Source organism: Gymnoscopelus microlampas (genome assembly GCF_963454915.1).
Source record: "Gymnoscopelus microlampas genome assembly, chromosome: 13".
In the NCBI taxonomy this organism is placed as follows: Eukaryota; Metazoa; Chordata; class Actinopteri; order Myctophiformes; family Myctophidae; genus Gymnoscopelus; species Gymnoscopelus microlampas.
Genome location: NC_139950.1, coordinates 22,813,371 through 22,840,373, shown reverse-complemented (window position 1 = coordinate 22,840,373; position 27,003 = coordinate 22,813,371). Strand labels below are relative to the sequence as shown.

Sequence of the window (27,003 nt, the reverse complement as noted above, 5' to 3'; positions counted from 1 at the left end):
AAAGTCTTTGCCCACATATTTTGTGTATTTACGGCACCATGGGTTCCAATCCAGCATTTTGTCATGTCATTGTCCATTTCTACATATCCCCTATCAATCACTCCAGTGTGCATTCTTAAAGAAAGTAAAAATAATTTCAGTACTTGAAAGAAAGTTGCTCTTGTATCGTAAACCTTTTAGTACTGAAAATCATTGCTGTAGACTGGACTGGGCATCCATAGCTTGTCAACAGGTGACCTGTTTGCTTGTAAACCACCTAAACAATAGGACCCCAGGAAAAATGCCTCCCATTCCACCACGCATGTTTTTAGATGCTCCAGTTCCCTTCTTGCAAGTCCTCCAGCATGCTCCTGGTCTGCAGCTTTAAATCAAGGGGCCACTGGAGCGATTGTGAAATCTTCATCAACAACTTCCAACATTCCTGGAATCAGTCTGACCACCTGGCTTGTTCCAATTGATGTATTTGTGTAGTCGTCTGTCAAATGCGTCCATCGCTATTCCCTTCATCCAAGGTTTACAGATGCAACCTGCCAGCATGTTGCGAGATGAGTTTCGAGTGCTCAGTAAATATGTCAATACCATATGCAAAGTGCCAACTTAGGCTTATCTAAATGTCAATAAATGTAATTAGTCCCAGACAGTGTGTGTCAGCATCAACTCATATTTGCATCAGATTGGCTTCTGTGCAACTGACTGAAAACCTTGTAACTCCACTGTCAGTCTGTCATGTTTATTTTTTTCATGTTCTTCTTGGGCAAGTTTCATGACCCTGCTTGGGCCTATGAAACATGTTTCAATTTATTGTGCAGTTAAAGATATTTTCTCATTTCCTGATGCATATGCTTTTCAGACTTTCAGTAAGTGGATGTTTATTTTAGGGAGTTGTTTATAGCTACTCTCTTAGAACTTAGACATGTATTTTCTTATCTGCACAGAACTGGCTGATAAGCAGAGTTGACTGGGGCCTTTGTTTCTGTGTTCTGCATGGATCAAACACTGTGTTGATTATGAAACATAGGGAGAGCATTTGCATTGAAGTCCACAGTTCAGTGTTCATGTAGATTTACTGAATGTATAGGCTCTTCCTCCTTGTAGTGTATAACGACATTGAAACCATGTGCATATTGTAATGAAGACACACCCTATTCTCACAAATACACCCACCCTACTTCATATTTTATATATGATTTCTTCTACTTTCTATTATTATTTTAATGTTGTATGTTATACTGTATCCTTGTGAAAATCACAAAATAAAATGTCTTTAATTTGCTTATTTCTCCAAGGCTCTGATACAATGTAAGAAGATGACTTCGTAACTCAGTTCATATGGCTAACTCTAAAGGTTGTTTAAGGCGAAAAAGCGAAGCGAAAAAGCGTCTTTTAATTATTCGGAACGAGTCCGAATTTTGCGTATATTCGCTATTTTCGCCGGTGTGTAAGGACCTTAAGGCAGCAGTTACAAACTGCACATGCCAGGGGGACTTTTATTTAAAAATAAATATATAAAAATCAGATCTGAGTGGTTGAAAGTGCTCCACATTTTAAAGTTTTTTGTTTGTTTTAGCAAGTCTCGATGAATCAAATTCGAATACACAGGACCTTAATATCTTGGGATATCCTTTTGGCATGCTTTTTTATAAATCTGTGCCACGTGCCATTTTTTGCAAACTGTTAATAAAGTATTCAATTCAATCAACCAGGTCAGTGGTCAGCATGGCACTCTGACACAGTCCCTGAGACTGTGAGGTCGGGGTTCAATCCCTGGCCGAGTCAGACGTTATCAAAGGCTATAAAAATGGTACCCAGTGTCCCTGCAGCATACAAGCAGTATGTCCAGGGGGTGTACTTGTACATCAAGCTGCCTCACACTATGGAAACAGGAGATGACCTATGGGCCACATGACATGGCTCTTCAAGGGTGCTTGCTTACTTTAGTTTTAGAAAGGCTTTTCTGCGTGGAAATTTCCATACAGTAGATCACTTACTGTATGGGGAATAACCTGGAGGTACTTCCTCCTATTTGTAGGATTTTTTTGTTTCGTTTGTTACTTTGTTTATGCGTTTCTTGACTAGGCCTACATGTTCCAAATAAAGTCATTCATTGATGTACTTTATTTAGTAAGACATGAGAACAGTACATGACAGTACATAACAGTACATGGAAGTACAAATTCACAATACAAGGTCTACTAAACTGGAAAGCTCATTAAGCACTAAGCTTGTTTAAGATGAGATCCCCATGCACACAAATCATGATGACATATAAGAGACAGACAGATATACACACTACTATACAGAATGTCATACAACCAGTTTGCAGGTTACTGGTATGAAGAGTGAAACATATGTACAAAAGAAGAAAGAGAGAAGGGGGGGGGGGTAGGGGGCTAGGTTAGGTTAGGACATGGGGTAGGTTAGGACTTGGACAGGGGCCATTTTTGAATTGCAGCCTCCTGAAGGTGTATCTTTAGGGCAGTTTTGAAAGTGAGTAGGGTTTTACACTCCTTTACTCCTTTTGGTAGGGCATTCCACATTTTTGATGATCATAGTTACTGAACCATTGTTTGTTAACTCATTCTGTGCCATTGACGTGTTTGATGTATTTTTCCGCATAGGCCCAACGTGCCAATGACGTGTTTGACGTGTTTTTGAAAAATAAACACAGGACCCTAATATCTTGGGATATCCTTTTAGCATGCTTTTCTATAAATCTGTGCCACCGTGCCTCTTTTTGCAAACTGTTAATAAAGTATTCAATTCAATCAATCAACCAGGTCAGTGGTTAACATGGCACCCTGACACGGTCCCTGAGACTGTGAGGTCGGGGTTCAATCCCTGGCCGAGTCATACGGTATCAAAGGCTATAAAAATGGTACCCAGTGTCCCTGCAGCATACAAGCATTATGTCCAGGGGGTGTACTTGTACATCAAGCTGCCTCACACTATGGAAACAGGAGATGGCCAATGGGCCACATGACATGGCTCCTCAAGGGTGCTTGCTTAGTTTGAGCAAGGCTTTTCTGCGTGGAAATTTCCATACAGTAGATCACATACTGTATGGGGAATAACCTGGAGGTACTTCCTCCCATTTGTAGCCATTTTTTGTTTTGTTTGTTACTTCGTTTATGCGTTTCTTGATTACATGTTCCAAATAAAGTAATGTATAGTTTCTGAACCATTGTTTGTTAATGTCAATTTAGGCTACTACCTCTGGAACAGGGACTTATTTTGGAGCAGGAACTATGGTCCAGAAACCAAACTAGGTTCCTGCAGTTGAAAACGGGTTAATAAAGGCATAAACTGTCAATGGGAAAAATGAAAGTGGCATTTTGCTAATGGATCAACATCTATGTGTGTAATTCAAAGGTGTATGCGGGTGTGCTATCATTTAACCAAACCTTAACCTATTATTTATCCAGTAAACCTTTTATCTTTCCGGTCTTGGCACTGCTGTTAATACTTAGTCATAGATAGTCATCAGGAAGTCCTCTTACAGATTGTCCCCATAATGACCACAACAGCTTGCACAACATAGCTGGGGGTTGCTGCATTGTAGGGAACTTGACAATGTCTGCTGCTGTAGAAGCCGCTATTTAGCTATTCAAGGGACTTGACATGGAAAAACCTTCAAATGTAGGTTTAATACTATACCTCAGTGGTGTAGTGTTTAAACCTTGAAGCATGATTTATTTAATGATTGCCAGGGATAGAATTCTGATACCTCCTTTCCCTCACCTACTTTGTCTCCATCTCAGCTTTCATTCTGTCTGTCGCAAAGAAAAAAGAAAAAGAAATATGAAGAGAGGCGTGTCTGGCTGTCAGGTAGACTCACCTAGAAAAGGCTTGCGCCTCTTTCATTCAACAAGGTTGAGGATAATTGTGTATTGTAAATTGTGTAGGACTGAGCACCCATCCACAGTACAATAGTGTGACAGTATAAAAAATGTCCAATAACTTGTCTGCTATCATTCACTATTCAAGTAATAAGCTTTGAGGGGACCTTGAAAACACTGGAGCACCCCATGGCACTTTATTTTCTATCTTGAGAGGTGTTGAGTTCAGAGCTTGTTACTGGCTTATATACAGCTGGCCAGCCTGTAGCCAGTACAATGACACATTATATGATCACAGGGTTTCCGTGAAGTGGCTGAGGGTTTTTCGCTTTGCGTGGTGGGAATTTGGTTAGAAGTCGTTCATGAATATGGATGGATGTTGAGGACACATGGACTGGATGCTCTCTCGTGTGTTATCAGTACCGCTGCTTCTTCCACTGAGTTCAAACTCATTTTGTGGAGGGTTGATTTACTGCAAAACAACTCACACTTGCAATAGAAAAAACACCGGAAACAACACGGTCATTAAATTAATAATGTCAAGTGCAGAGAAGAATGGGCAGGAACATGAACTTGGGGTAGAGAGTCCTGTTGCAGTTGAGCAAGTTTACGACAGTGACAAATTAGCTCACCAGTGTGTGTGTGATTTAAGACAAGTGATGTCAGACTATTCTGGGCTTCTCTCCCTATCAGAATCACTAATAAAAATAAGAAAGTGATATACTGTATATATATATAGTTCAATTTAAAATTGTTTGCACTAATGCTTTTAACCAATGTTAATATTGTTGATTCATTACATGCTTATCTACAGCATGTTGCACCAGATTACTTTGTTGACCAGAGATATTATAATTACCTTTCACATTGACAGCATTCTAATAGTACCACCATTATAAATGCATTGCTTTCGCATGCCAACAGATAGGCAAATATTACAAATAAATAACGATAATAACATAAATGTGTTTATAAAATGCTTTAGACAGAAAATATGGAAGTGAAATAGTAAAATATCACAATTTACATGAATGACTAATACATTTTAACAAATGTAAAATTTTAAACTGAAAGAGCAAAGGTTGTGATGTTACACAAAAGGTCTGGGGGAAAAAAACTATATAAAAGGAAGTGAAAACACACTGACTCACCCCAGCACCCCATGCACACACAAACACATACACATACACAACCGAAAGAGAGGCTGGATTCCCCAACTGACACGCTTGATTTGCACGCTTGATTTGCTGGGAATTTGCCCCCAAAAAACACGGTTGATTTGCTGCTGACAATTTTTAGGCTATGGGGGCCTAACCATCCCCACACCTATCTTAATTTTATGGGTATTTTGAACCAATGCTGTCAATGTCTTAATGCATTCATCCCTATGCTGTATAATTGTGAGGTCAAAAAAAGTAAGGGACATTCCCAATCTTCCCTTTAGGGCAGCAGGTGCACTGTACACAGTGAATACTCCATTTTTGCACCATCTCTCCGGGGCACCCGGTTCACAGGTCACTGTAGAATTGAAACAAAGAGCTCCTTCTGCCACTCTGATCAATACCCACCCTCACCAGGGAAGAATGGAGGGAGGAATAGAAATGATCAGTACCCCCAATTGGCAGTGGCCCAGGAGGTAGTACTGTCACAGCCTCCTCCTCAGTTTTTGGACTTTAATTGTAATTGTCAAATTGGACATTTATTTCTCTTGTGTTCTTGCTCCCTGTTTAGGTGTTTAGTTATGTTTTTTCCTGGTCGTTTGGTTCTGTAGCTCTTTGTTCAGAGTATTCAGTATAGTGTTACTAGGTCTTGTATCTCTGTTAGTCTGTTCTTTCCCCCTGGTGTTTCTTGTGCATCTTATTTTGTTGTAACGTTCTTGTGCCTTCCTGTCTACCCTTGTAGATTGTTACCTGATGTGTTGTCTCTTCTCACTCTGATTATTGGTTGTTCACCAGTGTTCTGTCAATCTCGTCCAGTCCTGTGTTGATTGAACTTTGAGTTCACCTGTGACTAGTTAGGTCCCTGTCTATATACACCCTTCTATTTCCATGTGTTCCTGTTGGCCCGTAAAACTCTGTTAGATGTGATTACCTAAGCTGTCTGTTGCTCTCTGTGTTGGTGCAGACCTGTCCGGTTTAGATATAACTTTTAGTTTAATAAAATACCATTTGAGTTGAACTGCCTGCTCTGTCGCCCTGTTTTTGGGTCTTGTTCTACACTCACCCTGACAAGTGCAGCCGGCCATTTGGGAATCGGAAGGTTCCCAGTTTGATCCTCGGCTCCTTGTCCTTGAGAGCAAGACACTTGACCCTGAACTGCTCTTGATGAGCAGATTTGTGCCTTGCATGGTGTCCTCTGCCATTTTGTATGAATGGGTGGGTGAATGTAATATAAAGCGCTTTGGGTTAAAGGCACTATAAATGCACCATTTACCAAATGGAAGGATGGATGAATGGGGGTTGTACCAAATACCCCCTGGAAGGAAGGATGAATGGGGGTTGATTAACAACAAACCCCCCCATGGGGGTCGGTGGTCATTAGCAAACATCCCATGGAAGAATGGAGGGATGGGGGATGATCAGCACCAAACCTCCAAAGGAAGGAGGGTTGGATGGGGGCAGTGTTGGAAGAAGTACTAAAATTGTACTTGAGAAAAAGAACAAATAGGCTATTGGCATAATACTTACAATACCAAAGTAAGAGCTAGTATTTCAAAACATATTTTTTTAAATAGCCGAAGCAGGCATATGAGGTTATGTCCCCATAGTTTGTATTAATAATCTAAATCTGCAAAGTAACTAGTTTCTTAAATCTGAGCCAGAGTGATGTATTATTTTCAGGCTATTCAGTTAACATAGCTCACTCACTCTTGACAGGAGAGGTCGATATGGATTGACAGCTATTTATTGTGTGACTGGACTGAGACCATGTAATTAAATAAATGGCCTCTGCTCATTGAACCGACTCAGGGAAAAAGGCAGGTTATTTGATAATGGAATAGCAGCAATTTCTCAATAAAATCTGTCTAACTGGCCTCGTCTTGTTTTATTTATCAGTCCTTTAGGCTACAGTGAAATCACCAGTGTTAACGTACCTATGTAAAATGTAACACATTGTAACCAAATGGGCCCTATACGGGTCCATTTGTTCACGCTCAGCGTTAACCCATTAAGACCTGCAAAACATCTGTCATTTTAGATTTCTTTGGCTATTCAAAAATAGCAGATATTAAGATGTCGTGACGGAAGTGTCGTGACGGGAGTGCTGTTTTGCGGATTGCACTGTAGATTTTCTGTATGGTTCAGCTGACTGATGTGTTTTCCTTCAGTTTTTGGTTTTGTGTATTTGCTGTATTTTACTTGTATCTTATTGCTTGTAAGTCAGAGTTCTCCCCAAAAATAATCATATTTTAACTGTGAACCCCCCACCCTGACAAGCACTTGCAATTGTAGGAGTTGAAGCATTACATTTTGTTTGTATATTCATCCACAGATAAATATTGTGAAAATAGCAGATCTACAAGCTCAGCTATTTTTCTTTTCCTTTCTTATATTATTTGACAATTTGGCCAATGTTTGACCAGTTTTTATAGTATAGTTTGTTGATTACTTTTGATGCAGTAATGGTCTTTTTTCCTTTTAGGTATTGAAAAGGTCACTCCACTATCATGTGGGGACCCCCTGGGGGTCCCGACCCACAGGTTGAGAACCACTGGGTTAAAGCATAGCCGGTTCCTCGTGATGATCAGATGCAGAGCCTTCCTGCAGCATCTCATTCATTATCCATCCCTAGGTGGCCTATCACCTGTTCCTGTGCTCTCCTGCTCCTCCTCTAGTCTCAGTCTCCTCTCCACACCAGACCCTTATGGAATTCAATAGGCCACCATGCATTTTCGGTGACCTAGATTAACAGCTGCAACGGGGCCGTGTGTTAATCTACGGAACATCCGGATTAAAAACAAGAATTCGCCCTTGAGCCTGAAGGACGAAGGACGAGGAGGAGAACCGAGCACAATATGGCGCGTCTAATGTGAACGCTAAAAATACCCATCGCTGCGTCGGTCGGAAAATGCCTTTTTATTCTTAGCTTATGTCAACGACGGCGGCGACCTGCTTTGCGAATGAAGGCTCTTATGTTACACGACGCGTCACGTTCAGCATTAACGGTATTCTGGTAATGCCTCTAACGCCCGGGCAGCCGTTTACACATCCTGGCGACGCGCCAAGCGAGGAGAGGCTGCTGAATTGATTGGTGCGCAATTTATTCATTCATCTGGTAGGGTTAGGTAGTCTAGGCTACTGTTGTGTGCTGCCCTGGATCCCTGCGGAGACAAATCAGAGAGGGTGGTCATAAAGGATTGAGCCGAGGTGTGGTCTATTAATCTACTGCGGGCACAGCCGCAGTCTTTGCTTCTGCCGAGGCGAAGGTTAGTGACTCAGTCGACGGAATGCGACAACGTGGTGCGTAGTTCTAGTCAGACAGAAGCATTGCTGCCACACAGTCAGGCTGCTGCCGAGGAGAGAAGGACGTTTCATTCAAGTCAGGTCAAAGGAAGGTGGATAGATTAGATCTCTAGGCTTCATCATGGCTCTGAACGTGCCGGGAGTGGTGGTGATGTTGCTCTTCTACCTGCTGGTCCTCGGAACCGGCATCTGGGCATCGTTCAAGTCCAAGAGGGAGGCGAAGAAGACCAAGGGAGACGAGACGGAGATGGCTTTGCTGGGCAACCGGGGCATCAACCTGGTGGTGGGGATCTTTACCATGACGGGTAAGTGATCAGCCTGGTGGTGGGGGTCTTTACCGTGACGGGTGAGTGCGGATGGATTAGAATGAATGGGATCGGTTCATTTTGTGACACGTTTTGGTAGAAAAGCCGAGGAGACCATCAAAAAGCCGGTTATCCACTCATGTTTTTTTTTCTCCAGTAAATCACGAATCTCTGACATATTGAGATTTTTTGGTTGTACATAGGCTACATGTTTAGAAACCACAGACCTTCAAACATTCCAATACCCATATTTTCTCACGTTCACGGCAATTAGTGAAGAGAGCTGTAGCATGAATCAACTGCATTTCCTAACAATACTTTCTCTTTTCTCTGTGTGTGTGTATGTGTGTGTCTGTGTGTGAGAGAGAGAGAGAGGGAGGGGGCAAGAGAGGGAGAGGGTATGTGCCTGTGCACGCGCACGCGTAAAACCGTGCGTCCCCCAGGCCTTACTAAGCAAATTGCAAATTAAAATACAGTGCCATCACCCATCACACTATACAAAAAGTGATAGAGTTCACACGCACGGACGCGCGCGCGTGCACACACACACACACACACACACACACACACACACACACACACACACACACACACACGACTGAACACCTTTTGCTTAAATGGGACACATGACAGTGCTTCAGACACTTCTTCATTAAAAAAAAAGAAGAAAAAAAGGTATTTAGCAAATATGTCTATTAAAAGACTCCATGGAATATTTCATCATAATACCGTTTTGTAAATAGTCTGTTTTTGGTTTAGCACCCTTATTATGAAAAAGTGAAATTCGATATGTCACAGAGCACTTACTCAGTGATTGGCCTGACCTGATGTCCTTCAAGGTTCTGCCCCACACTTCCTGATTACTACAGACCAATCAAAACTATTGTTTTATGTTGGCAGTGTTGCAGCAACAATTCAAAGACATTTTCAGTGGCTGGGTGCTAATATTTAAAGAGCGCAGTGCCTCAACGCTAATTTATATCCTATTTTACCTCATGTCCTGGCTTACCTGACATCACCCCTATCTGTGAATGTGCATGAGCTATTATTATTACTTGCTCATTTTATGTGATAGTACCACCTGCTTGGTTTCACCTCTTTATCTTCAGCCCCTGAGCAGAGATTTAGGTAAAGGGGCAATGCATTGAGACAGCAATGTGCATATAGCATGGTAAAGTCAACATTTGGAAGGTGTTTCTTGTGTTTTTTCTTAATACATTACAATATTCATGTTTTTATTATATCTGACATATGGCAAATATGAGTGTTAGATAAGAGTGATTGCTATCTCATGTCAAAGCAGGTGGCAACCATTTTTAATCTGCCCATATGGGGTTACGTAAGTTTGCTGTCTCTGTTGGTGTGTTTTGGTATGTGAATGTGACCCTGTTCGTGTGTGTGTGTGTGTGTGTGTGTGTGTGTGTGTGTGTGTGTGTGTGTGCGTGTGCGTGTGCATTTTACAGCTACCTGGGTTGGAGGAGGTTTCATTGTAGGCACAACGGAGGCAGTGTACAACCCCTCCATGGGACTAGTCTGGGCAGTCATGCCACTCTCAGCGACCATGTGTTTTATTATTGGTATGCCTCTATTTTTATATCTATCTTAACATACATGTTTTGTTGTTGATGTTTGTTATTTTTTTTCCATTTTTTACTTTCTTGCAAACTAAAATAAATTAGATTAGAAAAGTAAGACTTGACATCTTAAAATGATAGCCCTTGTGGTCCTGTCTCTCTTAACCCATTTAGGCCGATTCTAAAAACGCCTTCTAAATCCTGACCTAAGTTTTCTGAAAAACTTCAAATATTTATAAAAAAAATGTCAAAAGAATGTATGTTGCTATATACTGTACATAGCAACAGTAACCCCAAAAGGGGTTCCCGTCCTGAAAGGTATAGTTACAAATAGGGGTTCCTGCCCAAAATGGGTTAATGGGTAGAAAATAACACAATTTTCAATGACCAGAACCGGCACAGCAAGCTATGGATTAGACTTCCTCATACTCAAAAATCTTCGTCAGGTCAATTAAAAAGTACCTGTTTGGTCTTCCCATATACAGACTCGTCACCTGCTATGATGTCACTCCAAGAGTGGATGCAGGTGCACTCACAATGGTGCACAAAGGTGCAATCAGTAGTCATTACTGCATTAGGTATACAGGCTATCATTGTCTAGGAGGTGAACAAAATAGAATACCAAAACACCAAAAACGAATATATAGAGACCCATAAATTGCACATTGTCGGTTTACATGAAGAAAAAGTAATGATAAATAAACCAGATATACTTCTTAGTTAGAGTAAACATTCACAAGAAGTGTTTTTATTTAACACTGGCATCATCCCAGTTTTGGGCAGGTCATTATAGTTCAACACTTTTGGAGACATGGTTTTTACAGCCATGTGTGTAAGTAATAACTTCTTCTCCTGAGCAATATATTATCAGTGTTGACCCCCTTCTTGGTATCTTGGCATTCCCTAGTACCTACATACCTCAAAGATGATCCACCGTGCTGTAATTCTGTAAAGTGCCAGGCCACTGATCTGCGTTGATCTTGCATCCGTATGTTGGTACTATGTCCACGCTATCCTAGAATAGAACATGGCACCAAAAATGCTAGGGTTAGCACTGTATTCTATTCGCAGTGCATCTGAGTGGGTGAGCATACAGTAGCATTCGCCAGGGTTATCCAATCTTTTCCCACAGAATCCACCCCTGCTATACATGCAAACAGAATCATAAGTAATTTATCTCTGAGAATGTGCAAACGTAACCCAATGGATAAATGAACACTGAGGATTTTATTGTGTACTGCATGCACACCGCACAGAGGGGTCATTCTGGAAACATGTCTACCAAATGGCATGACAGTAGGCTACTTAAAGGATAGATCTAGCTTTTGGTATGGAATGCTGTAAAAACAATTCCCCTTGACTTATCGATCAGATGATTAGTTATGAAATATGTTGTTGCCATTGCTCTTATGATCCTATTAAATCATATTTTTTTTATCTGAATAAGCGATGCCAAAATGTAAATAAAAGCAGAATGGCTCCAAAACCTGTTTGCAGTGCAACCTATAGCTAGATTTGTGTCCGTATCACCACCATGCATTCCAGTTTCATGTGAATGAAAAACGGGGTTTCCTCATACCTCAGTGAATGTTAACTGGCATGAATGAATGGTACACCGTGACCGTTGGCCATATATACACATGTGCCAAGTGGCCCCCAAGCAAAAGCACAAGTAGATAAACAGGACCATCCACATACAGGAGGCCCTTAATATCAGACACACTGTAGCAGACTGTATACCAAATACTATGGACTGTTAACAGCAGACCATTTTATCTACAGTGTTTCACCCAAACACAAGAACACATCCAACATAACCTTGAGTCTGTAGAGTATTATCCTCAGTGTTCATTTGAAGTGTATACTACAAATGGAACCAAATGGACCTTTACAGTTCCATGTGTACACTCAGTTAAATTTACACTATAGTGTGCTATTGAGGGGGGGGGGGGTGATTAGGCTAAAATGGGAATAATTCTTAACACACATGCTACAGTCTTTTTTTTCTAATAAACATATTATGCAAAGCAACATAAAAATGATAAAAGGATTAGCATAGTATAAGACAAATATGGCTATGTCCTACAACTAAAGATAATAACAGATATAATATACAGTATTTCATTAAATTAAATTTGTGGTATTAATGAGTATTTATATCAGATATATATTTAATAAAACAACACAAACCCTCAACCCTGCTCTTATTTTTGCACTGATATGTAAACTGTAAACTGTAAATCTTCCTATAATTTCCAAATAGATCTAAGTAATAAATCAATCTTTAATTTTCTGTTCTGGGTTTGAAGTGAACTTTGAATGCCATGTACAAAAAGCAAAAAACAAAAACGCTGAAATGACCAATAAACAGTCCAAATATAACATAATAAGCATATCTCAAATCAGTCTATATCTGCTTTGTGTTTGAGGTGGACTTTTCTTTGCCCAGCCGATGAGAGACCGGAAATACGTCACCATGATGGACCCTTTCCAGATCAAGTATGGAAAAGTACCGACAGCCGCTCTGTCACTGGCCGCACTCGCATCAGAAATTATGTGGGTGGCAGGAACACTTATAGGCTTAGGTAAGGATGTGACTATCAGTAAGTGCAACACAGATTGTATGCGGTTGTGTGTGTTGGCATGGGTTTGTGTGTGTATGGGTTTGTGCAGTCTGCAGTGTTAGGCCTGTGTGTGTGTGTGTGTGTGTGTGTGTGTGTGTGTGTGTGTGTGTGTGTGCGTGTGTGCGTGTGAGAGAGAGAGAGAGCGCGAGAGAGAGAGAGTGAGAGACAGAGTGTATGTGTGGGCACCACAACTGTGTGCATGTCTGTTTTTGTTATATAAAAGTGTGTAGGCATGGGTTTGTGCATGTGATGCATCGTATCAAATGATATAATACTATGCTTATATGTTGAGCTTTGAGTGTAATATTACCTTTTGTCTAATCGTATGATTAGTTTGAGATGAAATTCCCTCCGGCTGTAACAAGAAGAACCACTATATAGCATGGGCTTAAACCAGGGTTACACTTCTATGCATGGATGTGATAATCCTTGCTATCATGAAACACCCTTTGCGTGTGTGTGTGTGTCGTGTCGTGTCATCTGGCTGCAGTATACTGTATGATATCGGCAGCATGGGCTTGAAGGCAGTTTATCTGTAGAGCACTTATCAACAACAAGGCAATTCTAGTGCTTTACACAAAATACAATTACAAATAATGATGAAATATGAATATGTTGAAATAAAACAGAAAAATAAGAGAATGAAATTACAATGCACCAAAAAGTCTCTGAGAATTGTAGCTGACCTACAGTTTTCAGGGAGTTTGTTCCAGATATGTGGTGCATAAAAACTGAACACTGCTTGTCCACGTTTAGTTTAGATTCTGGGGACACGCAGTAAAGCTGACCTGTCCCAGACATCCTGAGAGGTAAGGATGGTTCATGATGTAGCCAGAAATGTATTTTGGCCCTAAACCATTCAGTGCTTTATAAAGCAACGATAGTATTTTTTGACAAACAGGGAGCCAGTGTAAAGATCTCTTAGTACTATAAGGACTCGAGAAGCAGCATTCTGAATCAACTTCAGCCAACTTCGATTTTTTTTTGGCAAGACACTTATGGCAAGACATTTATAGTAGTCGAGTCTACTACTGAAACCAAACATATGTAAGTCTTTCAGTCCTTTATATATTCTTAAGGTAATAGAAGGTTGACTTTGTAATAGTCTTAATCTGGCTGTTGAAATTCAGGTCTGACTCCATGACTACTTCAAGATGTCTACCAACTTGTAATTTTTCTATGCAACTCTTTTTCTTACAAGAGACCACGTTCACCTTAGTGGGTGCAATGTAACTTCAAGAGAGGTGTAGTCTGAAATCACCACCAGAATATATTTTTGTACCTGAAATTGCCAATGAAGCTTGTAAATTGAAAGCAATTTCAGGTCAAATGTTCCCAAATTCTTCCTGATAAGATGTTGCCGGGCAACAAGTAGTCCTACTGTTATGGAAAGTGGCCAGTTTCCATTTACAGGATTAAGAGAGTTCACCCCTGGTTTTGCTGCGTTTTTCTTTTCTTTTTAGGTAATAGGATTTGTGACCCAAGCTTCAAGAGTTTCAGTGAGGTTTACAAGACATCAGTTTGCGATGCATTGTCAGCGCATTCAGGCTTTCTGTACGGAGCACTGGCCAGGTTATTGCATGGGAGAAATGGTCTCTCTCTTTCACCCTCTCCCTCTCTCTCGCTGATTGAGCTCTGGTCTGACATCACACACAACAGAAACCGTTGGCTTACAACACTTGATTTGCGTGGATGCAGGGATCTCCAAAATGGGCTTTCTAATCCTGATCTATAATATTAAATACTTGTATTGTACTCAGATCTACAATAAACAAATTAGGAATTTAGCTGACTCTCTCCAGAGAAATGTACAAGTGCAAGATCAGAGTAAATGAACATAGTATTTTTTGATTGATTGATTGATTAATTGATTTAATACTGTATTAACATGATTATCAACAATACAGGTAGTAAAGTCCAAGGTTATTCTAAAAGGATAACACAAAAAGCCCCAGGGGCTTGTTTCCATTGTGGTCCATTAGTCAAGAAATGACACTGTAAGACAATTGTTTACATACGTTGAGTATAACGAAAAACAATTTAGTGCTCTAGTCAAAGTAACTAGGATACCAGGTAAACATCAAACCTAGTATCTGTCTAAACTACATTCTTAGCATTTATGGTCAATTAACCAGTATATGTCTATCTAAATAACATATTTGAACAATAACTAACATACAGTATTTCTGCATAGTATGAATATCATCTATTAAAAAAGAAAAGGGGGATATAAAGAATGAGGAGCGCTAGGGGTGAGGTGGAGTCTGAAGGTTAGTTTTCAGACTGCGGCGGAAAATGGGGAGGGGTTTGGAGAGTGAGTCTGCAGTTCTGACTGAGAGGGGAGGTCAAATCTATCATTAGAAAAAACGACTTTGACCTAAAAGCAGGTATAATTTAGATGCTTTTCAGGACAAGATGGAGTACCCACAGACAATAAAACAAGTCATGTAACATTTCTAACGAGACAAAATGCCCTTTAAGGGCATAATGCCCTTAAGGGCATAATGAAGGCTCTAAGGGCATAATGCCCTTAACAACCCTGATTTATTCAAGGCAATTTCAATGACAGTCATTGAGGGAAGACAGAACGATACTTATTTCCTCTCATTAAACAAACTACATTTCGCCAGCAGGTACAGGGATTTGGGCCATGTGAGGGAGCGCTAAACAATGCTCTCAAGATTATTATTTTTTGGTAAATCAATTTACAAAATTTGGTAAAACATCTACGTATTTTCTACATAGAAATACTACAGATAATCAAAATGGACAAATTGTCAGTTAAGTTACTATTAATCACAAAATAGAATAAAATCTCAGTTTCAGTATCTGTTCCATTAAGCCCAATTTATGCTGTCTGAGCCAATCATGGCTCAGACAGCATAGCCTGATTATGGCTCATGGCTCATAGCTCTGTATCAGAGCCCTGAGTCATGAGCCATGAGCCATGGACCATGAGCCATGAGCCATGGCTTGGCTCCCAGAGTATGAATTAGGATTTACTACTGCTCAGTGGTGACATAACCGTTAACATACTGAACAGCACATAACTCAAGAGCTTAACAGCCTTCGAACTGTAAGTTCAGACACTGTACTATTTAATTTGATTATTTCAATAACCAACCTTTGAAACTAGCTGTGGCTTTGTTGGAAACAAGGATGCAAGCCTGTCCATCACGCAGCATAATGTACTGCAGTCCTATTAGAAATGATAAATGACTCACTGATGTCTTGTAATCCTCACTGACTGAAACTCTTGAAGCTTGGGCCCCAAATCCTATTACCTGAAAAGAAAAGAAAAACACAGCAAGACCAGGGTGACTGGAACTCTTGTAATCCTCCAAATGAAAACGAGCCACTTTCTGTAACAGTAGCCGTGCTTGTTGCCTGGCAACATCTTATCAGGAAGAATTTGGCAACATTTGAGACCTCACAGAATCTTCGATCAATTTTCAAGCTTCATTGACCATTTCAGGTAAAAAAAAGTAAGAATTATATTCTGGTGGTCCAAGGTTACATTTCAAGCCCACATAAGTCTTTTAACCCATTAAGACCTGAGGCCGATTCTACAAATGCCTTCTAAATCAGTACTTCTCACACTTTCAAGATTTTTCAAAAATAGTAGATATACAAGCTTGCTGTACAAGCTGAGCTTGTATATCTGCTATTTTTGAATAACCAATGCTAAAATCTAAAATTACACAGATGCTTTCCTGGTTTCAATGGGTTAAGTGAAAATATTGATGATATTGATTGAATATTTTATTGACAAATTAAAAAGACGCCTAATGTATGATGCACAAAAAGCCATTGGCTTGTTTCCATTGTGGTCCAATTTCCATTGTGGTCCATTAAACATTCACCCCTCAAACAACTGGACAACAGTACAACAGACAACGATACAAAATAAAAGTGCGTGTGTGCGCGCGCGAGCGCATACACATGCATGCATGTGTATGACTCATCGCAATTCGTTCTGGGTCATATTATCATCAGCTGAGTGTCCCAACCTTCACATGTCAACCTCAATGTGGATTGTGGGTTTTTTCCCTAGGTGTCACCATGAGTGTAATTCTGGACTTGCCCTACACTGTAAGCATCTGGATTTCTGCGGCAGTGGCCATTACCTACACCCTGATGGGAGGTCTTTACTCTGTGGCTTATACAGACATCATACAACTCATCCTCATCTTCATCAGCCTGGTGAGTACATTCCTGGTTCCTGTTTCATTTCCCAGATCAGGGCTTGTCGTTTTGGTGCGTGCGTCTGAGTGGGTGAGTTTTACCAGAGATACCAGAGCTAGGCCTGTCACAATTATTACATAATTGCCTGTACGCAATTATTTGTCACATCTGCCCTGTGGAATTCTTGTTTACCAAGCCTAAAAGCCAATCAAACAAATGTAATTTAAAAAACGTTAATCGCAATTATTTGTGAGACGATTAACCCTAATTACCAGAGCCACATGAACCTTAGCGTCCCTATTGTGGGTATGTCATAATAGGTGAACATTCGGATAAATTAGGCAAACATTGGGGCGAAAATGGCTCACAATGTGTCACAACACGACACGTTGTGAGCTTGTAGATCAGCTACTGTTGCCCTTGATAGACTAAGTATATAGGGTTCAAGTGGGAAAGTATTAGCAGCTAACTAGGAAGGCTTTATTTTAGGACGGATGAAATTTAATATTTTACACTTCATTGGACTCAAGGCCTTTCTTTCTTTGCAGTGGCTGTGTGTCCCCTATACCCTCATGGCACCTGGCACGTCTGACATCACCAAGACAGCTGTCAACTATACATTCCAGCCTCCCTGGATTGGTTCTGTGCCGGCAGACAGAGCATGGAAATGGATTGATGACTTTTTACTGCTGGTAAGGTAATAGAAACAGCATGGTGTTCACTGCCTAGCCGTGCTCCTGCATGCATGTAAACACATATGCTCTTTCACAACAACGCCGTACTTCACGTGCCTACAGTTGCAATACACTACGTCCATACCTTTGCATTGCCCATTTGAAGTGCAGTCTGCTGCTCTTGCCACTGGGACGTCCATTGTAACAGCAGGGGATTCATTGCCTTGCTTAAGGGCAGTATTTGCTGTGGGAGAAAAAGAGTTGCATCTTCACTTTAGCCTCTCATATTTAAACTGGTGAACCTTTAGCCCAGGGTTGGGCAACCGTGTCTGAGAGGCTTTTTGGTCGATCAAGGAGCAATTTGAAAACCCAGACAAAAACATCCATTGATATCACACTCAGGATTGCTGGCTGCATGAAATTCTAACCCCAACAGATCATATCAGGGGAGCGGTGCAGCGCAAATTAACACAGGAACGGCCCTGGCATCATATGAATGGTCCAGGGGTGTAACCTGTTTTGTACTTGTCTACTACTTTTAAACCACTGCAAACGGGATGAGACAAGACAACACAACAGTATTGAGAATGAGTCATAAGACAAAAGACATGGTGTCCATGTAAAAAGGGAAGAGAATAATCTTCTGTCATGTCAAATGGAAAATGTATTTGCCTCATCAGCAACAGTGCACAAAAATTACCAGGAAAGGAAACTTAGAAAGACCTCAAATCATTTGACACTTTTCCAGCCGACAGTTGAGAAAAAGCAGAAGGAACATAGATAAAGTGCTGTCATCAGTATTTTCCTATAAATAATTATTGCATTATTGTTTGACATTTTTGACATTATTCCAATTACCAGGCTATAATAAGACATAGCAGCGGTGGTGGTTTTCACTGTCTACTGGCAATGGTGTAGATCACACCATCCTTGGAAAACAGCTACCGTGTCCCCAAAAAGGTTGCCCACTTCTGCTGTAGAGCAGTTCATTAACTTTAGTTTGACAAGTACTTGCAAACACATCTCATAGGGCAAAAACTATTCCCATGTATGCACACACAGTAAGTAAGTCAGTAGTAGCCTTGGGAACCAACGGTGCCATGCAGCCCATGCGGCCTATCTCCTGTTTCTGTAGCGTGAAGCAGCTTGATGTACAAGTACACCCCCTGGACATGACGCTAGTATGTTGCAGGGACTTACCCCTAAGCCAACCCTTGATACTGAGGGCCAAGCAGATAGTTTTATAGTCTTTGGTATGACTCGACCGGGGATTGAACCCGACCTCTCAATCTCAAGGCGGACACTCTAACCACAAGGCCACTGAGCTGGCACACACTGTGCATTAAATATATCCAGCTCTGCTTCACCTACAATGATTACTACTGTTCATAAAGGCCAGTTGTCAGGGATTTAGGAAAATAAGCCTTTGTTTTGGATGGCATCCATGTAATGTTGAAATTTCATATGAACTCACAGACAGGGGTCTTGGGTCATACTGTATAACTTGCTCAACCTCTACATAATGTTAATCCGCAACTAATAAAAAAATCATAGAAGTTCGATTTACAAACTAGTCTTGTTCTCAATCTCCAACACCAGCCTTACTCTTTCTCCCTGCTCTTCTCCTCTCAGGGTTTAGGGAACTTGGGTCTTCAGAACTTCCACCAGAGGACCTTGTCTGCCTCGTCCTCATCTACAGCCAAGATCACCTGCTTTGCTGCTGCCATGATTGTCCCTACCTTTGGAATCCCTCCCATACTGCTGGGGGCAGCTGCTGCATCAACAGGTGCTAGATAAAGGGCTCATACATTTTTGCAATACAATGCTACACTGTACTATTGTTTATTGGATAGCACTAGCTATTCTTCCTAATAGACTACTGCACTGCTTGACTTACGATATCTGCAGTATAGGTTTTCAAACCTACACAATGGGTATGCCTTGTCATAACCTCAAGGCACGTCTGTATAGACCCCTTAACAGACGACGTCACACTGGTTGCAAGCGTCATACTGCGCAAGCGTCAAAGCCATTCTGTCAGATCTCGCTAGGGCGCGCAGCACTAGCCAACACACAAGAGGGGGTTGGGGTGTGCTGAAACTAGCGCACCCCGAAACAACACGCTGAGAATTGATTGCATGAAACAATCACCTGTGCATCCAGTCTCAATGTTGGTAAACAAATTATTGGTCTATTCATAGCGAATAGCATCTACAAGCTCATTGTGAAAATCTGTAGAAAAAAAATGTAGATCCCCAAATCCAAAATGGCTACCATAAGCTATATTCAATGGTTTGGCCTACAGTGCTGATCAGTACATGGTCTCAGTGACTTTTGGGGTTGGGCAATTCTTAACTGGTGTTGCTTTGATGATTTAACCTATTTCAAACTTCTGGTCCAAGATGGCTGCTGATTTTCATCTTTTAAAGTAATACTAGGTAACTTTAAAAAAAAAGGTTATGTTTTTAAGACATTATAGGATTCGAAGATGGAAAAACAACAGCAAAAGAAAACACAGCTCACGGTAACTAATGCTCCACTGGCTAAGAGGAACGATCCGTAGATAGTATAAAACAATTAAAAGAACGCTTTTTGAAACGCTTCCGTCTTCCGGTGAAAACAAATGGAATTCTGAGTAATGCAGGAATAAACGAAAGACCTGCAGTGACGGTAATGACCAGCAGAGGTTGCTAAAAATCGTTATTTGTGGACCTGCCTTGTATTACTTTAAAGGTCACTTTTTCATAATTGTCATAGAACCTTCATATTGGTCTCTAATGAAAACTCTGCTTATACAGTACACATAGGTCATCTCAGAGGTCAAAAGGTCAACATCGACATAATGTCAATACAACAGGAGCCGATCGAACAAATGTTATGTTTGTGCAGTCAGAGAGAAATGAAAAGAAAGCAGATGAGGCTCATCAAGAAGAAAGAAATCTCTGCACAGCTGAAGCAAAAGTATAGCCTGATTATCAGACTGAAGCTGCATGGAGCTCCAGTCTGACATTAGCTCCAGTGTAGGCGATTACAAGGGGGAGGGGATTAGAATTTCCCTAAACCAATTAGAATTGGTTAAGAATTTCCCTAAACCAATCACAAGGGATTCCCACCTCCAACTCTCATTGGACGGTACTTTTTGTACCGAAAAATCCTAGGTTCACATTACAACACCAGACCAAGAGAGGCAGTCCACTCAGAGAGTGGGCGGAGTCTGTGGTCTGGAACCAGGCTAGCAAAAGTATGCAGAGATGAGAATGAAAGAAATGATATAGGCACAGAAATTGCACTTTCTCCTATGAAGGTAATGGGGCAGATGCTATGGCACTGGTTGGCTCCTATGTGTGCATGCGCCTCCTTGATATTCATGTGGAAAGGTCAAACTACGTTACGTTTTACTGGTTCCATAGCAACTTACTAGAGTAGAGCATCCCTTGGCCTTTGGTTATGGTTGGGAACTCATGAATGGGAAGCACTGACCAGTGCGTCACACCCCTCCCCCCCATGCCCCAGCAACTCACACCTCGGGACTGTTCTGATTTTTTGATTGACTGAATATTTTATTGACATTTTAAAAGTACAGCAGTACGTCAAAAAAGCCAAATGGATTATCACATAAAAGCCAAAGGCTTGTTTCCATATGATGAGATGAGAGTAGTAGTGATGATGATGAGAGGAGTGAGTGTGGAGAATCAACACATTCAGATGAAGAGGATAGTGGTCCAACGTGATCTTTATCATTACGTTTTGTGTACAGGTACATAAGAGTAAAACATTTTTTTGTTCAAACATTGTAGCAGCATTAAACAATAAAATAATTTGAAATACAAAAAACAAAATCTAGATGTATTAACTAACTTACCAACTAACTAACTAATTAAATACCCTGTTATATACCTTTAGTTACATAAAGTGTAAATTGTTTTACAAATGCATGCTTGTTTTCCAAACAATATCAATCAATTCAGTTTAATTCATTCAGAAAATACACTCAACATGAACATTAGCAGAGCTTTCATTAAAGTCTGGTTTGAAAGCTCTATGAGAACATTGAAAATTTGACTTCAATGGTCATCTTTGAGTTTAAAAATAGATAAAATAAACAAAACAAAACAACATAAATTATGAATTCCTCGACCCAAACATTAAAATAAAATTAATATTACACGTACGGTTCCAAAATCTCAATGTATAATTTCTAATTCAGACAAATCTGACCACTTTCAATCCTTTTGCGAGGCACTGTATATTGTCGAGGAATTCTGGCTCAATCAGGATGTTGAGGCTGAGTTGGAGACAATTTGTATTTCTATGATGGAAGTTTATTACAAGAGCTCATGGGAGAAATACATTAAGCACATCGGTCGGTAGTCAAGTAGTTCTCTGTAGAACACAGGGATCAGAACATAGTTATACACAAAGATAAGATGGGGGAGTCAAGGAGACATTTATTGTTTTGAGTACAGCTTGATCCTCTGTCTCACATGCCTGTCGAGTACAGTATATCTCTTGTCTACTACAGTACATACTGGATGCCTCTGCTTATCTCCTCTGTCTCTGTCTCTCTCAGACTGGAACCTGACCGCGTATGGTTCTCCGTCTCCATTTGAGCGCAATGAGACGGGTCTAATCCTGCCCATCACCCTGCAGTACCTCACCCCACCCATCGTGTCCATAATCGGCATTGGAGCTGTGGCCGCTGCCGTGATGTCATCCACAGACTCCGCCCTGCTGTCTGCAGCCTCCATCTTCACAGCCAACATCTACAGGAACATTCTGAGGAGCCAGGTGAGGATGAGGAGAGAGCAATATACAGACTGATCATAATGGTGTGACACAACCAGGTAAGAGTTTGACCACATAACTGGGATATGAAGATAGTTGACCCAGGTGGGATTTGAACTCTCATTCCTCAGCTCCATAGGCTGATACCTTATCCATTAGGTCACTGGGTTTACATTTAGGTAAAAACAGTGAGTTTTTATATTTTAAACCACTAATAATTAGTTTTATCTAAATATCAGTTTTAGTTTTCTGAGATTTGATTTGAGTAGCGTACAAGATGAGCCATTAAGTGTTTGTACTATCATGTGTCAAGTCATTTAATTGGCCTAAATGGTTTAACTGAGATTTTAATTCCCATCACGGAAAGTCTGGAATCTTAACCAATACACAGTGGAACCTGATGGGGATTTAATAGGGATCAAAGACTGTATGAGCAACCTAGTTCAAACCATTAATTGCAAATCAATGTCACATGCTGGTCTGTATTTCCCTGACCATTTAGCCTTAACTTGTAGCTTAATACATCTCTCTCTCTGTCTCTCTCTCTGGATCTTTGTTAACTTGGTCCTCCTTTCCATCCAGGCATCACAGAGAGAGATCCAGTGGGTGATCCGGATCTCCGTGGTAGTAGTGGGGCTGGCCGGGACATTCCTCACCTTCCTGGATAACAGCGTCCTCATGATCTGGATGCTCCGCTCGGACCTCACCTACACCCTCATGCTCCCGCAGCTCGTCTGTGTCCTGTTCATTGAAATCTCCAATGGCTACGGGGCCGTCCTGGGCTGTTTCACAGGTGTGCTCTTGAGAGTGCTTTGTGGAGAGCCATCGATAGGGCTGCCGCCTGTCATCCGTTTCCCAGGATGCATTCTGGTGGACGGCGTTTATGTCCAACGCTCTCCAATCAGGACCATCTGCATGGTCAGCACGATTATCGCCATTGTGCTGTTTTCCTACTTGGCTTCGCTACTGTTCAACAAAGGGCTGCTTCCTGGGATGTGGGACGTGTTCGGAGTGAAATCCCACAGGCTGTCGCACCAAAATCTCACCCCTGACACACCAGCGCGTGCCAAAGGAGAAAACGATGACGAGAACTTTAAAGCGGTGAATGAAATTGAGCAAGTCTCGCAGCCGATGTTAGATTCAACATCATGTTAGCGATAATTGAACAAAAAATTTAAGCACTTTAAATTTTTTGCCTTATTTATATAGAAGAGTAGAGAGACACAGGTCTCCTGTGGGAATTGAATCGGGATGTTGTGATTATTGCGCACTATTCGGTCATCTACCGATGTGCCCAATCTATTTTGTATTCTTTACGGACAGTTGGTTCATGTCATCATGAAATGCTTTTCATTACATTTTTTATGTAGTTTTGTATCTGACATCAATATGGAAAATGAATTAACATCACCAAAAATTGTTTGGCAAATATGCTTTCCACGTTTCCTCTGACATTTGACAGTTGTAATAACTTTGAGTGTTTTTTTCATTTTTCATACTACATCAGTTCATCATCTTTAAGTTTTAACATTTTTTTATATACTTTGAATGCTTTCTTTGGATTATTTGGATATTAAAGATGAAAAAAACAAATTCTAATTGCTAGGACTACACTTTCAGCTTTATTGGAAAGTTAGGCTAAATCATAGGTTTGTTTTTTTTCCTTTTTGATACTTCTGGCTGTGGGGGTTTATTATGGAATGATAAACCAATAACACTGGTAGTTACAGTATGTAAGTAGTCCAATGATGGACTATTCTCTCAAGGTTCATGATTGATTGGTTGTACTATCACTCAGGGAAAGCCTATCAATCAAATGCAATTAAAAGAAGGCATATAAATAACACAAGAGAATACAATATTTTCTGTGCAGTAACTCAACAGATTATGTTCTGTCTCAACAGTAGCAGGAAAGAAAAAAAAGCAAAGGCCATTGTGTGGTCTGTTATTGTATTGCTGAGCTATGCAACCTGTGAAGAAGATATAGCGCTATAGTCTTTACTGTATGCTTTCATTCTCAAGAATCCCTTTCACGAAGCAGACATAAAGAACTCCAAAGCTGGTGTTTTGAAATGATGGAAATTCTAATAGCATGCAGTTACTGTATGTATTGTTCCTCCATAGGGAGTCTTACATAAAAGACCTACAGTAGATATCGGATATGCCTCTCTGTCTGTCTGTAGAAATATATCTAATCTGTCTTTGTGTGTTATATCTATCTGTCTGTCTATCTCTAGCTATCAATCCATCTGTAGAAGATGTCTGTGTACTTGTGTGTTTATATCTATTCATATGTCTGTCTGTCTATAGATTCATCCCTTTGTCTATCTGCAGAAATACTGTATATATGTCTGTCTGTCTTGGCGTGTTTATCTCAAAATATCCAGTTAAATTGACACAAACGCAAGTAAAAACAGGATTTACACCCCAATTTATTTTCTAGTTAATGTGTTAAAAATCTGAAGTGGAGTTGCAACTATAATCAGGATCTGCTCTGTGCCATGGTTCTTCAATTTCCTGGACAGTGTGCATTGTGTTCAACACTGTACAAGTCTTTGAGAAGAGTGCATTTTGTATTCTCCCCAATTAATATATGATCTGGCAATGTGCAGTTCACGAATGGACGGATTTCATTCTGTAATGTTTGGATGTCCATGGGACAACAAGGATGGAGGCAGGGGACATTTTATGCATTTCAGAAACAGATACACACATACTGGATTAACGCTCCCCTGTGGTTTGTGGTTTGCAAGACTTCAACCACAACTGGTCCTAAGCAGCCATATTCTCTCCTTTTCACTGTCATGGCATCAAGTACTGTGTGAATGAATGAACTTATTCTACCTCCTTGCTGCTTTGAGACTATTTCCAGAAGAAAAGAAAGGACATTTTTGGTATGACAGTTTCGATAATGAAAAAATAATGATTTCTTTAGATACAGTGGCCTAATGAATAATGCTTAGTTTATGCTCCGTTGTACGACAGTGTCACAACCCGAAAATAGCCAATTTACAAGCTTGCTGAACTTGTAGATTGGCTATTTTTGATGTGTAACACCGTCGTACAACAAAGTATAAATCGGGCTTAAGGTGTCAGCCTTAAGCCTCAAACCCACAATCTGTCAGATTGTGGGTTTGAGTCCCATCTTGATTGACCTCTTCAAGTGTGATCCCTTCTGTTTGATCTTGATGTCTGACCACTCTGCGGAAATGTGTCGCCACAAGTACACCTCATAGAGCTATATTAATTTGTGAAAGCAATATGAGATTGCAAGTGTAGCTATGTCTTGCATGTACTGTATTTGTAGCATCTTAGGAGGTTCCCGCTGATAACTGCAATAACAACTGCCCCATGCTTTATCTTCCTGCATTTGGGAGTTTTTTTTTTGCATGGTAGCAGTGACAATGTCCTGATTACCAGCCCCTCCCGCCCCTGATGGGACTGACAGTACATGTGAAGGTCACAAATATATCACCCGCGTGTTAAATGCAGTGGTGCATTGCTCCTCACTTGTCAGTGTGCCAAAGGTGTATTGGAACAATGGACATGGAAATATCTATAATAAGCCGTGCTAGTGTTGTCATCATGATGTGTGTCCTGTTGCAGAAGATCAAGTTCCTTTACACTACAGTATTTTAATGACTAGAGAGAGACAGACAATAAGATGGATATGGATAGTACAGGGGGCTGTATTCATACTTTGTCTGCAGTCAGTGGTTTTCCAAATCACCTCTGATCTCCATTTCTAAAATTGTCTCTCTTATGAATCCAAACGGTTTTGGTGTATGATTGTGCACGACTGCACGCCATTTTAGCAACTGTTTTAGCAAGGTCATACTATAAATCTCCAGTGTTTCGCAACCAGTAAGCCAGTACTAACAAATGTTCTGTGAGATGTATACTGACTGGGTTGCAGACATACAGATATCACTTGAATATGGGAATATGAAGTAACTTAATAAATTGGGTCTTAACTTTATCGGCTATGAAAGGTTCATGCCCCAGTATACATAACCCTTTGAGAGTAACTGTTATGGCCTAGAATGTGTTACTGAGCCTATTATGGTGTATTTGCATTGTTATGATAATGTTGCCTTTGGTTGGGCTTATACTGTTTCTATTCAGCTGAGTGACATAATGGAACCAACAACATCTTTTATTATTAGTGATGATTCATTCATACATGTGCCTGCTTCCTTTTAATTTTCAGCCGTTTCTAGTGTCTTTTTACAATTGTTGTTAACAACGATAATAATCCATTATAATCTACTGACCCAACATTTGGCCCTAGCCATTTTTTCCATACTGGGGAAGGCAGGGTCATGCGGTGCAAATGTAATATATAACCGACTTCACTCAACTTGATGGATAGAACAAAGTAGATATAATTAACCAAAGAGAGGTCAGCCAAGTTACATATTTTCTTGTACAGTACACTGTATTTAGCTGTCTGTAATTCAGAAGTGCAAAGATACTGCAACTGTTAATCAATTTGATTTTCTCAGTAAGTAATAGCCACCACTATACAGAATGTGCTGCAAAGCGTTATCAGTTCAG

The 27,003-nt window shown here is 40.5% G+C and overlaps 1 protein-coding gene across 1 annotated transcript; it reads left to right on the top strand.

Annotated features, from left to right (window-relative positions):
* Positions 1-7,810: 7,810 nt before the first annotated feature.
* Positions 7,811-26,425, top strand: LOC311058058 (high-affinity choline transporter 1-like). The gene is made up of 8 exons (XM_084075361.1): positions 7,811-8,604; positions 10,068-10,181; positions 12,608-12,763; positions 16,857-17,005; positions 17,536-17,679; positions 19,294-19,447; positions 22,232-22,449; positions 23,029-26,425. Exons 1-8 carry the CDS (start codon positions 8,421-8,423, stop codon positions 23,599-23,601), a joined length of 1,692 nt encoding a protein of 563 aa, XP_083931487.1. The 5' UTR covers positions 7,811-8,420; the 3' UTR covers positions 23,602-26,425.
* Positions 26,426-27,003: the final 578 nt, after the last annotated feature.